The sequence below is a fragment of the Cibotium barometz genome, chromosome 1, assembly GCF_041138505.1.
Source record: "Cibotium barometz isolate CiBa-2024 chromosome 1, ASM4113850v1, whole genome shotgun sequence".
In the NCBI taxonomy this organism is placed as follows: Eukaryota; Viridiplantae; Streptophyta; class Polypodiopsida; order Cyatheales; family Cibotiaceae; genus Cibotium; species Cibotium barometz.
In genome coordinates this window covers 65,610,300-65,622,857 of record NC_141046.1, presented here as the reverse complement: position 1 = coordinate 65,622,857, position 12,558 = coordinate 65,610,300, and the positions used below count along the sequence as shown (strand labels likewise).

Below are 12,558 nucleotides of genomic sequence, written 5' to 3'. Positions count from 1 at the left end.
GAATTCAACCCCAATAACTTCACCTAAAGTTTGACACTAAAGTTTGACAAGAATGGAGGCCCAAGCAACGACCAGCAAATCACTCAACAATTTTGATTTTCTTTATAAGAGAGGAAACCTTTACAAAGTGCATGCATATGCTGCCACCACCACACATGCCACATGTCACATCAAGATGCCAAGTGTCCCTATGAGGTGTCACCTACAAACATCATTTGGGGTTATTACCATGTACAAGAGAATCCACACACTACCAATTGTTCACACACACACTAGAATCACTTTATTTAAATAGCATAAATACACACATTAGAGTGCTAGTTTACACAACCACCTAACACTATGTTTATTCTCATTAACTTCTAAAAATCCCCCCATGGTAATGATGAGCGGCTAGAAGGCCCAATCTTCCTCCACTAGGTTTGCTTTTTCCTCTGGCTGCTACTTCTTGTCTCATTGGAGGTAGTAGATGAAATGTTTGTAGAATCTCTGTTAGCTTTAAGGTTGGCAAGTCTCTTTTGACCCTCTTCGATGATGTAGTGCACATCATATCTTATTCGAAAACCCCAACATGCATTGCTCTTGCCCTCTCTCTCTTTTTTCATATGTAAAATAAGATCATGACATAATCATAAACAATTATGAAACTCAATCACTTGAATATTCGTAAATAAATATGTTCATTGCACTACAATGACATCTTCATCAAGACACCCTCCACAATGTCCTCTTCTAGATCAATACAAACAATGTTCATGCCTAATTTGCATGCTACCATATAGCACAATCTCCAGCTCTACTATTGTTATGGCTCACCCTAACCCTCCTTGAAGCACATCCAACAAGAGATTACCTGGTGAACCACAACTGTCGTGAGGATCTTTCCAATGGCCGAGCTCGTAACCCTTGAGGTCTCCAGGCTCTACAACTCCTTGAGAAGGAATTCCACCGTGCCTCCCACGAGCGTTGTGTTGAAATTCATGGATCAAGCTCCCTACTGATGATGACAATCAACTATCTAATTAGATCATAATCTTAATCTAATTAACATGTGATTAGTGCTAAGCCAAGCTAGGGTGGGTGATACCTAATAACAAACATAATGAATGAACTAAGCTAATTTAGCTTAAGACTCAAGCTCAATTAGGTTACAAGATTGAGACGTGTACTCATAGAGAGGCTTGAGAGCTTGCTACATTTTGCATTACTTGAAATGGTCCTCTTTTATATGAGGAGAGTACAACAAATATATAATAGCTCATGTGGGATAACTTGGCTAGGTGACTTGGCACTCTGGCATCACTCATTTCAACACCCCCCCTTAATGCTAGATTGGGTACAAGTTTTAGGCTTTCACTCTTCCTCTCTCTCCCCTTGTGCTAGGCTACTTTGGCCTTTATGCTACTTTGGCTATGAATTTCAGCTTGAGTGCATCATATGGCCTCAGAGGCTGATTACATCACACTTTTTGTAGAGACAAGAGGGGTGAAAAGTACAATGTTTCTTTCTCTAGAAGAGCACGTCTTCAGCTGGGACAGCTTCGGCCTCGATGTAGTTTGCCTGCTTCTTTTTTTTATAGCAATCTTCTTCTAGGTGACCAATTTTTCCACAATAGTCACACAAACAAGCTTTGGTTTATCTTTATTGCGACATTCATTCTTGGTATGACCAAGTTTTCCACAGTGATAGCATCTTGGAAGTTGAGATGTTGATTGATTTGTCCTTTGAAATCTCCCACCCTTTGTATACAGTGCTTGCTCACTTGAATGTGATTTGAATGATTCTTTATCTTTGAATTTGGATTCTTGTTCAAGTAGAGATGATTCTACATCTTGAAGTTTAGTGTTAGGCACATTTTCAAGTGTAGCAACAATTAATTTATAAGGTTCTTTGTCAACACTTTTTAGCAATACAGCAATAGATTCATCTTCTTCAACAATGACTTTCTTTAATGCACTAAGTTGTTGTTTGATATCTTTGAATTTACTAATGTGTTGTGCCATGGTCTCAGTCTCCTTCTTGTCGAGCTTGTAGGACTGCATGAGAAGGTTGATCTTTGAGCTCTTTGAGTCGGTGCCAAAAATCTTGTTAAGTTCCTGCCATGCCAACTTGGCATCCTTGATGCCAGCAATGTGACTAATCACATCATCATCAAGATTTTGAGCGATGAGGCCCAATGCTTTGTTGTTTTGAAGTGGCTCAACCTCCACTTCTTCATCCAAAATAAGGTGCCAAAGCTCCTTACGCATAAGCAAGTACATGGTCTTGCTTTACCATGTGTAAAACCCATCACCATTAAACCTTGAAACAACTTCAACATGTTCCATACTGAGAAGATCTTACTAACAAGCATTTATTTTGCTTTGTTTAGCAGTGTCTAATCTCATGCAAATTTGTAGTGTGAAGGTCGGGAAGGTCTTTGCACATGATAATGATTCATGCTCCCAGTACAAGGATGATTTAAAAATCTGTTCAGTTTTAGTAATGCAAGAGAATGCAATGATTTTTTATGTAAAAGAGAACTTCCCCCACTGATTTTACACCCTAATTTTCCAATTTTGGACTTTAATTAGCCCAATTTCTGTTAACACAGTACTAATGATAGTGATTAGTACTTAATTAATATGATTAAGGGCAACAGATTTTGGTGGCCAAAATTGGGCTTGTACAATGCAACATTGAGAGGGTTTTTTGTATAGACTTCTTGCACTAGATGAGGAGAAGTGAATTGTGCAAAGAACTAGCTCAAAAACTCATAAATTAACCCAAATATGCCAAGAATTAGGTGACCACGGTTCTGCTTGGTTGTGGTCACATCCGTGAATAAAATGGGCCGACTTCATTTGTAGAGTCCTTACACCATTGCTAAGCTAGCCCTAAAGGGGCTTGGACCAATTTTGAGCAGGCGCGAAGCTTTCATCAAAAGACCAGTCAGAATTCCAACGCTGTATGTAGCAAAGATGCGCCTAATTCCTTTGAGGTATCGAAGCACCTAGGGTTGGGTAATGTGCTCCTAAAATTTTAAGAGAAATGGTGGCTTCGTAGAGGAGAACAAACTCTTGCAATTTTGGACCACAAGTAGAAGAGAAGGATAAGCTTGAGCTTAGTGAATAATTAGATGATTAATGAAGTAATTAGACTAGTGTGAGCTAAGGCTAAGCTAATGGAGAGCTTAAACCAAGCTCTGATACCATGTTGAGACTTGTACTCATAGAGAGGCTTGAGAGCTTGCTACATTTTGCATTACTTGAAATGGTCCTCTCTTTTATATGAGGAGAATACAACAAAGCTATGATAGCTCATGTGGAATAACTTGGCTAGGTGACTTGGCACTCTAACATCACTCATTTCAGCACGTTGTCACACCGCCGCGTTGCACTACGTGTACTCGTCCCTTCTCTCACCTCACATCACTCACACACACTCATCACTCACTACGTGTACTCGCCCCTCCTCTCACCTCACATCACTCACACACCCTCATTAGCATGCATTAGAGACAGAGAATAGCAAGAGGATTAACAAGAGCAAGACTCTATTGCACAATGGGAGAGTATATTGTATTATGAGAGATATTCACTTATATACATGGCCATAAGTGTTCACACTCACTTAAATTGTAGTCGGCTAGGCACTTTAGGCTTATAAGAGGCCTAATGCTATTACAATGGCTACTCTCATAATATATCCATGAAGTGTATACATCACTCAGGATTTCATCCTAGCTTACTACCACACGCTCTTGAAACAGGAATCGCCATAAATACTCCAACACACCATTATGGGCGCCCGTCCAAGATGTAGCTTTGGACACCATTACTTCATATCGTGAATGTATAACCTTTTGGTGTATCTACCTTGATTCCTTGATGTAAGATAATGGCGGTAGCTCTTGTTAACCCTAGGAATGGGTTAACATTCCCCCCTTCCTGCTGATGGCAATCGCGTCCTCGTGATCACGTTGAAGACCTTTGTGTGGGGAGAATTTACATGCTTGTAGATGGCTTTGACATTGATTGACATTCAATGGTCTTTTGTTCCTCCGGAAGGAATAAGAAGGGCTAGTTTTAGTAAATGAAAAGGTTAGTGGTTTATTGGGAATTTCTAACGAGTGGGTGGGTGGGTTTTTTTGTAATGATTGCATTTTTATATTTGTGTGAGCATTTTTTTGGGGTTTTTTGCTCACGTTGTTTTTGGTGACCATAAGCAAGGTTACATGTGATTAGTGTTAGTGGGAATGCTAAGAGATGTTAATATTGGGATAGAAGAGAGGGAGGATCTAGAGGAATGTAGACATAATCATCAGAACGAGATTGTGTTTCTCGGTTCCTCATTTGATTCATTGAAGCGACATTCATCATTTGAAGAAATTGGCCTTCGATGATGTTCCTTTATGTGGCGGGATTCTTGTCAAATGTTATTGAGTATTCTTGCATGCTTCTTCCCATGTGCTTTTTATGTTTTTATGTATATTTAAGTGCTCTTATGAAGCAGATATACATGAAGTATAAGAAGTGAGTCATATAGACTCTTATTGAACTGCTCTGAAGTAGCCACTTGTTGTGGCGAGAATTGAAAGAATTACGTCGACTTGCAAGGCTAATATAGATATCTTCACTAAGGATTGGAGATCAGTGATTTGTGAAGATGGTAGTGTTATTTGGAGAGGTTTGTAATTTAAAGGAAAATTCCACGCAATGGGTTGTACCATTGACCAGGCTTTCACCCACCATGGCCCCCCATCCAGAGATGTACCTGGAAAGTTGTTGATGGTGAGGCTTTGGTGTGCAAATGTCCTCCAATGCATGAGTATGGATATGTACTCATGGAACAGCTGCTACATTAACTTAGCCAAAAGAATAGTAAGCTATAAGCTTAACAAAAATGAAATAGCTATTTAAGATCCTTGGGAGTTGTTTGTGATATTCTACCACTTATAAGTAGGCCATATGTGTGCATCCCTCGTGTTTGTGTGTTTTTTTTAATTGCCACCTTGCTAGCAACAGGTTCTTGTGGCTACTCTCCTTTTTTAGAGAATAGGTTCTTATGTCTGGCTGCGTAGTTTCTACACTCACACTTCATATCTAGAGGTGTAAAAAGAGCATTATGAGTTTGTCTTTAATGAGCTCATAAGGCTCCATTGCAGACGTGGGAATTGATTCTTAAATTTTTGGCTCAAATGTTATCGAGGCGGTAGGTAAGATTGCTGGTTAGTTACCATTGGGGTTGCTTGAACACACAAGCTCTTGTGTAGGTGATGAATGCACGAGAGTGGTTGAGTGACTTGCTTGGTGTTGCTTGGGCCTCCATTCTTGTCGAAATTTAGGTAAATCTATTGGGGTTAAAGTTGATACGAGGCTGTCTTCACTTTATTCAATTTTAGCAACCACATGATGGGATTACCATCAGAGTATCCTTGTTATTGAAGCACGTCCACAAGCACCCGTCCACACAGGCACCCATCTTTGATGAACATTATAAATTAGTGATGCCTTTGGTGCTAAGGTTTGTTTCTTTGAATAGGCTTAGGGGACTTTTTGATGCACTTGGGAATCCAAGCTTTGGTATTACTTTGGTAGTACCCTTGTGCTTGTAGTAATTTTTTTGGTACCCACACTTGTTGACTTGGTGGAGTTCTTTTTTAAGGAACTTGCATAGGCCTTTGTGGATGGTGTTGTGAAGTATTTTTATATTTCCTTAACCTCTGAGTGCTACATTGAGGAAGAGGCTTTGATGATCGATCCAATCCAACCATAATTCTTAGAATATTCTCACAGTAAGATATGTTAGAAGTTCCAACTCTTCCAAGGTCTCGTCCTCCCGTAAGAGCAATTGCACAATGCTTGCAGGAGGACTATTCAAGGTGATTGTTTGCATGAATTCATCAAGTGAATACAATGAGTCACGTATCCAATTTCCACCAAGGATGACATTATACTCAAGGGAATCTGGGGTAACATGGAATGTAAATTCCACATCTCCACCGATTGTTTGAGTAGCATAGCTAAAGTAACCTGGAACTTCAATGTTTTGTCCAGTGGCTCCTCTTGCAAGACCATTGTCTTTAGGGATGAGTTTAGGTTGCCCCAATGACACCCAAGTGTCTATTGTTGTTAGGACGTTATGACTAGCTCAAGGGCTAATCAACACGCATTTGCACTTAACATCATTGCTCGTAGGGAAAATCCAACCATATCATGATAGAATCTTCAAGAGGAACCATGGATGTTTCAGTTTGTGTTTTAGCTTCAGATCCCGTTTCAGTTTCATATTCCCATTCACTTTCATCCTCTTTTTGACTCTCAGCTTTTTCAAGAGTATCTAATGCGTACAATGGCACACCTGGTCCTCTGACAATTCTAACTGAGGTCTGTTTAGAAACTTGTGAATCCTCACAGTCTTGTGCTATGTAGCTCTTTACGTCTTCGTATAACTCATGTTTAGTCTTTAAAGGTGCAAGTGCTGATGCTATGCTAGGGAAGAGCATTCCTCCAAATGAGGTTTTGAGACACTACTTTAATTTCATAAGGGATTCATCAAATTCCTCACATGATTTTTCAACCGCATAATTCGTGCAATCTACCTCTATTGACTCTTCTATAGAGAGTATGTCTTCCTCTTGAAAGGGGAAGTGATACTCCTCTGGTTCTTGTATTTTGGTTGCTTTTTTAGGATTGGCGTTATTAGGTTTAATCACAACCGGTGATCCTGTAACACGCTCAACAATGCTACGCATGCTCTCCTGAGCTTGCTTTTTGCATTCCACATATGTCATGTGATCATGATTTTCAATGTAGGGTGGTTAGGCGGGTTCTAGTTTCTTGATTGGTCTATTAAGTGCACTGAGTGACGAATCAGAACTTGTTTCATCTTCTTCTGACTTTCTTTGGATCGTCAAGTTTTCATGCAACAAGAACAAATTTTCTTCTGGGCTTTTGTATTTTGTGTCGCTGCATATGCCTTGGTTGCATGCCCTTGTTCTTGTGGCTCTCTTGCCCTTTATCTTGGCTATGCAAAACCATCCAATTTCCAGTCATTAAAAGATCATCCAAAAGGCCACAAAACATGTTCAGGCTATCAAAACTACCCCAATCAACCCAAACTCTTCCTTCCTTGAATCTTGCCCTTGTGGCAACTAAAGAAAGTAGTGTGTCCACGCCGCACTTACATGGATGATGCACCTAACATGTAGCTAATGATGTCCGCTCTACCGGTGTCCTCAATTCCCATGTTAAGCAATAATTTTCATTTTATTTGCGCACATCGACTCTCATGTCTACCTAACGATTACTGTGCCTTGCAAGCACAAAGCTAGGGATACTATCCGAACATTCCATCTACCTATCGGATATTGTTCAGCCCTCCTCGAAGTGATAGTATAGCCATTACATCAGCTAAGTAGCAAGTTCCTTCAATTTGAAATAAACTTTGGCCGCCTGTGACATGTTACCATTGTGTAAGCTTCCCCATGATGACTTAAAATTACCTTGGCATTTCTATAGATCCATCCTCACCATCAACACAAAAAACTGAAGTCACCTTGGCATTCTAGGTGCAGCAATGACGCAAGTCCTCAGAGGCTTGTGTGTTCATGTTTGGCCCCTCCACACAAGCCCATGGGATTTCACCCAACCCCTATTCTAAGCTTTAGCAGCAGCTCCTGCCACCGTGAGCTCTACAGACATTGTGCCACTTTGCAGTGATAAGCCCATATAAGACAAAAATATCTCAAGAAAGAAAAGAAGCTAATTTTGTGCCAACCAATGTTAATGCTGATGTATAAATTGAAGTGAATAAACGTTGCAATGCCTGCGTGCATTATAGTGGAGATAGACATGCCAAGATAGACATGGATTACTATCTTAACAGAAAACCCGAAGCCGGGCTTCGGTAACCGGGGTCAAACGAATGCTTACTATTGAGGCGTTAATACAACATTCTGAACAAGTAGTCTTGAAAAGTGATCCCCCCCCCCCCCCCCAATGCTTGAAAACAAACTGTAAAGAAAGAAAGTTTCCAATGACATTTGCACAGCTTGCAAAATAACATGGATATTCTTCTGTACTTCTGAGGTTGAACAGCGTGCACAACTTCAGCAATGCTTAACATTTCATTCTACACCCTGAGCCAGCCAGAAATACATCTTAGTGTCCAAATTTGTGGAAAATCTCAGGGAAGGTGTCCTTCAACTACACTGCAATCAGGAAAGGATGTGAAAGATCATGTAAAGAGGGACCCTTCCTCCAACTGCTTGTTGGTTGGTTAGGGCATAATTAAGTGGCCGATTTCCTGCAGTCCAACATAAAGTCTGTATGACTTGCTAATGATCTGTTTCTTCGAGTTGTTAGGGTGGTGACAAACCAAAACCACACTAACCTCTTCCTAGGCTTCTGTACTATTTACAAGCTCATGTTAGTAGCTGTTTTCAAGTAAATCAAGTTAGCCAAAAGTGCGGAATGGCTGTTAGTGATTCTTGTATGCCACCTTAAGAGTTGAGATTTTGAGCTTTCCATGGCAGAGCAATGCTCCTAGTCTAGTCCATCATGCCACTACCATCTGCAATACCCTTGCATGACATTAGCAATTCAAAAGTTCTTCACATAACCTGGTGAGCAAATTGTAAAAAAGAACAGCAAGCTTACTGAACTTTGAAAGAACTACAGTCACAATTGAGATGATATCTAGGTAAGTGCAGAACTATTGGGAAAATTGGATGTAATAACTGTTTCTTGTCATCTTACCTCATAATGCGACTTTGGTCCAGTGGACGGGAGCATGCAAGAGTATGTCACATATTGCACACTGTCAATCAGCACCACCACAAAGATTCTGGACAGACCCTTTCCTCCAGTAAACTTGTTGGCTTGGTCTCCCAACTCTGATCCAGCAAGCACAGACACCACAACGGAGGAGCTAGCACGCTTCTGTTTCCCAAACTCCCTCTCTGCCTCAAAACCACCTGTGGAACCTGTTGCACTGCTGTTCTTTGAGCTGCCATCAAGGATGCCTTTGTGCCCTACAGGTGGAAGAGGGACAGCATAAGGTGCACTCTTTCTGGAGTGTGAAACAGAGCGCCCCGCTCTACGTGGGGCATGTTCCTGAAGCCTTGCTGTTCTATTTTCCACCAAATCATTTGTGTTACCACTATGAGAAGCAGCTGCAGATGAAGGGGATGAAGCTGCTACAGAGGACTCAAACTGGAAGACTTCTGTGCACATTCCTGAGCTGAAGCCTGGACCTGGTGCGTTACAACCATTAAGTTTGATTTAAAGGACCAAAAAAGCCATGAAAATGATACAGTATTTACCACACTGTTTCTGTTAAGTTACATATATGCACTGGCTCTAACAAAAAAGACATTAGGCAATGCATGCACCATACCTGCAAGATCTTCCAGGAACCATTGCTGCAAGGACCCATCGTCTTTAACAGAGTGTATGCCTCCTCCTTCAAAGTCAAACCTTGATCTCCCTGCTAAGGCTCTTCGCAGTTCTACAAGGGCCCCCTTTTCTTCAGGGGCAGCCTTCACAGCTACAGCTTTCAGATTTGCATCCAGTGTGAGCCCTTTGTCATATGGAACTCGCATCCTCACACTCTTATTCCCCGTTCGATTAAGGGACTCTACTGCTGCTCTGTCTCCTGCCAAAACTGAATGAATTATAAGGTTACCCTCAATTCTAACAAGCCTCTCATTCCTTGGGACAAATAGAGTTGCCGCAAGTGGCACACTCCTGTTCCCCTCATAGGCCGGCTCGCTGTGGGCTGTCCCCTCTGTATCTGCTATGTGGCACCCAGTCAATGTTTTCAACTCTTCAGGAACCTTTCTCGCTTGCAGATCTATTTCCCGATTTTCTGCACCTCCATTGCCAACAGAGCCCCACCTTGTCCCAGTCTCATCATGCCTTGAATCACTTGCTTCACTTACTCCTGTCAACACTCTTCCTCCAGCTCTAACAACCACCATGTTACCAGGATCCATGTGCCATGGTCTGGCAGGCCACACCTTTGATTCTTCAAGTAGAATGGGTTTGGGACCCAGGAAGTTAAGATTCACAGGTAGCAATATGAACACGAAAAAGAGAAGGCCCACAGCAGTAACTCCAGCAACTTTTTTGGTTCTCTTTGAGGCCTTTTCAGCAGATCCTTTGTCCTGCGGTTCGGACTTATAGTTCTTCTTTGTCTTCTTTGCAGTGGTGGCCTGCTGCGACTTCCATCTTGGGATCGCTACTAGAGGGACTTGAGAACCGGGTACCATGAACCTGCCCCCCACCATGGGGCCAGGAGGGTAAGCACCCACCCATGGCGCCATACTAGGGATCCCTCCTGTCTGGCCAGGTGGAGAGCCATACAAACCAAGTTGCCTGCGCAAATTTATGTTCTCAGCACTTATAAGATGGATGGTGTTGTTCAGCTCAGCAATGGTTGAAGCCATGGTCTTTATCTTTTCCTCTAGTTCATCTACATACATCTTTCTCCTATGCCGTGAAAGCTGAGCGCTCTCTCTATTCCTTATCAACCTGACCTGTCTTCGCTCCTCATCTTCGTCCTTCATTTCACCCTCTTTGAGAGGGCTCTCTGACTTCTCAGTGCTATCAACAGCCGTTTCTTCGGGTGTGGAGCTTCTACTCTTCCTGTCTAAAGCTTTTCTCTTCCTGCTCACTTTGCCTACACTTGCAGACTTGACACCATTATCAGAGGCACAGGGAAGTTGCTGTTGACTGCTAAAAGTTTGCAAAGCATCCATATCAACCTGCCTACACAAAAAACCATCGCCCTGTACGTGTTTGCTGGAATCTCCACCATGAGTCGCCATGTTTGCAACATTCACAAAACTGCCATGTTCTACTTCTGTGCTTCCAGTCTCCTCTGTGCAGATGTCAGAGACGAGAAAATATAAGTTATCCTCCTCAGACCCTGAATCTGCAACAGGGACGTTTTTGTCTGCAGCTGCATACTCTGAACTTCCTTGTGTGAGCCCACTGTCAGAAGACTGAGAACACTTGGAGGTGCCCTTCTCCCCATCCAGACTTTGAAAATAAGCTTCACGCATCTGCACCACACCATTTGAAGCGGCCAGGGCAATCAAAGTAGACTCCGGTCCTCCGCAGAAAGCAGGTGGAGATGTTGCAATTTCAGAGAAACTAGGGCTTGCAAATGTTGCAGGATGACACAAATCAGGGCAGGCATGGCCCTCCAACGTCTTCTGACCTGCAGACTGGAACACACTAGGGCAAGTTTCCCCTTGTGAGGTTGGAAAGATTTTCTGCAACATCTGTGTGGGATCAAAGAGCACATCTGGATCATCTGAAGGACTGGTAGATTGCCCTTCTTGAAATGAAGATGTAACGCCATGATCCAAGCAAGTGCAGTTTGAAGAGGTGGTGTTTGCAGACCCATCAAGGTTACTGAAGTCTATATCCTCTAGATCTGGCAATGGAAAATTGGCCAGAGAAGCCAGAGACAAAGAAGAGTCTCCTTCCACATCAAGCCCTACATCACTGAGCATGAGGGAAACCCAGTCATCATTAGCATCCTCAGAGCAGTGTGGATTGAAGGCGCCCTCTTCCGCCTCAAATCCCACTCGAGCCTGTGGAGAAAGACCCATATCCAGAAAAAAGTCTCTTCTACTCTGCAGATGCAGAAAACTCTGCGAATAGATGCAAGGTTTCTGCAACACAGCATGTAAAAGCAACAATTTATGTGGGTGCATGCAAAGAAGTAAACCATAGCTATGTGTGTAGCAAGGTATACGGATGCAGAAAGACTCGTATCCACGGTCAAGATGAGACTTACCCAAGATGACGATGAGAGCCGTTTATGATTTCAAGTGCAGAACGACAATCAAGCATCGATTCTTGCTGCTGCTGGTGCTGTTGATGAAGGTGATGATAAATGAGATTATGGTTTCGTTTATTTAAAGAGCTAGCGAATCATGGCCTCATTCTCATGGAGGGCTTGCGGGAATTTGTGAAAAAGGCGCCCACTGCCCTGCATTGCGCAAACGTTCGTCTACAAGGCGGATCTGGTTTTTACCAAATCAAACAAACGTCTCGAAGACCCTACTTCAAAGACTTTCTGTAGACTCTCCAAAAGTAGTCTAGACTCTAATCTAGACGTTATATACAATGTACATAGGGCATGTGTGTGAGTTGAGTGCACGTGGGCGGATCATGTGTGTGGAGTGTGCACCCATCACATGGGTAGCATAGCAGCACCACTGAAAGGTATGATAAGTGTAATCGTCTAGAGTCTAGACTTTGTATGTACATGGGGCTTTGAACGCGGCGTGCGTGCATAGTGCACATGGGTGGATCATGTGTGTGCACCCATCATGGGTAGCATAGTTCAAGCAACACGCAAAGGTATGACTGATGTGTAATTGTTTTGTTGACAAATAGACATAACAACACCATGGAGTTGGATGGAGCATGGTCCATGACTTACCCAGCCTGTGTGTCGTGTGAACATTTATAACATTGGGTTGATCATGTGTGTAGCCACATGACGGCTTACACATGTAACGTGTGCATTTGTGACACATTTAAAACATTGGGTGGA

General features: G+C 42.4%; 1 protein-coding gene across 2 annotated transcripts; it reads right to left on the bottom strand.

Annotated features, from left to right (window-relative positions):
* Positions 1 to 8,004: 8,004 nt before the first annotated feature.
* On the bottom strand, positions 8,005 to 12,157 carry LOC147642332 (bZIP transcription factor 17-like). Of its 2 annotated transcripts, none has more exons than XM_086805305.1 (4): positions 11,794 to 12,157; positions 9,382 to 11,668; positions 8,742 to 9,238; positions 8,005 to 8,566 (listed from the first exon to the last, which is right to left on the bottom strand). In XM_086805305.1, the coding sequence occupies exons 2-4, from the start codon at positions 11,603 to 11,605 to the stop codon at positions 8,534 to 8,536; spliced, it is 2,754 nt and encodes a 917-aa protein (XP_086661431.1). In that variant the 5' UTR covers positions 11,606 to 11,668; positions 11,794 to 12,157; the 3' UTR covers positions 8,005 to 8,533. The 2 variants fall into 2 exon arrangements, with proteins under 2 accessions (XP_086661431.1, XP_086661439.1); XM_086805313.1 differs by having other exon boundaries at positions 8,005 to 8,556.
* Positions 12,158 to 12,558: the final 401 nt, after the last annotated feature.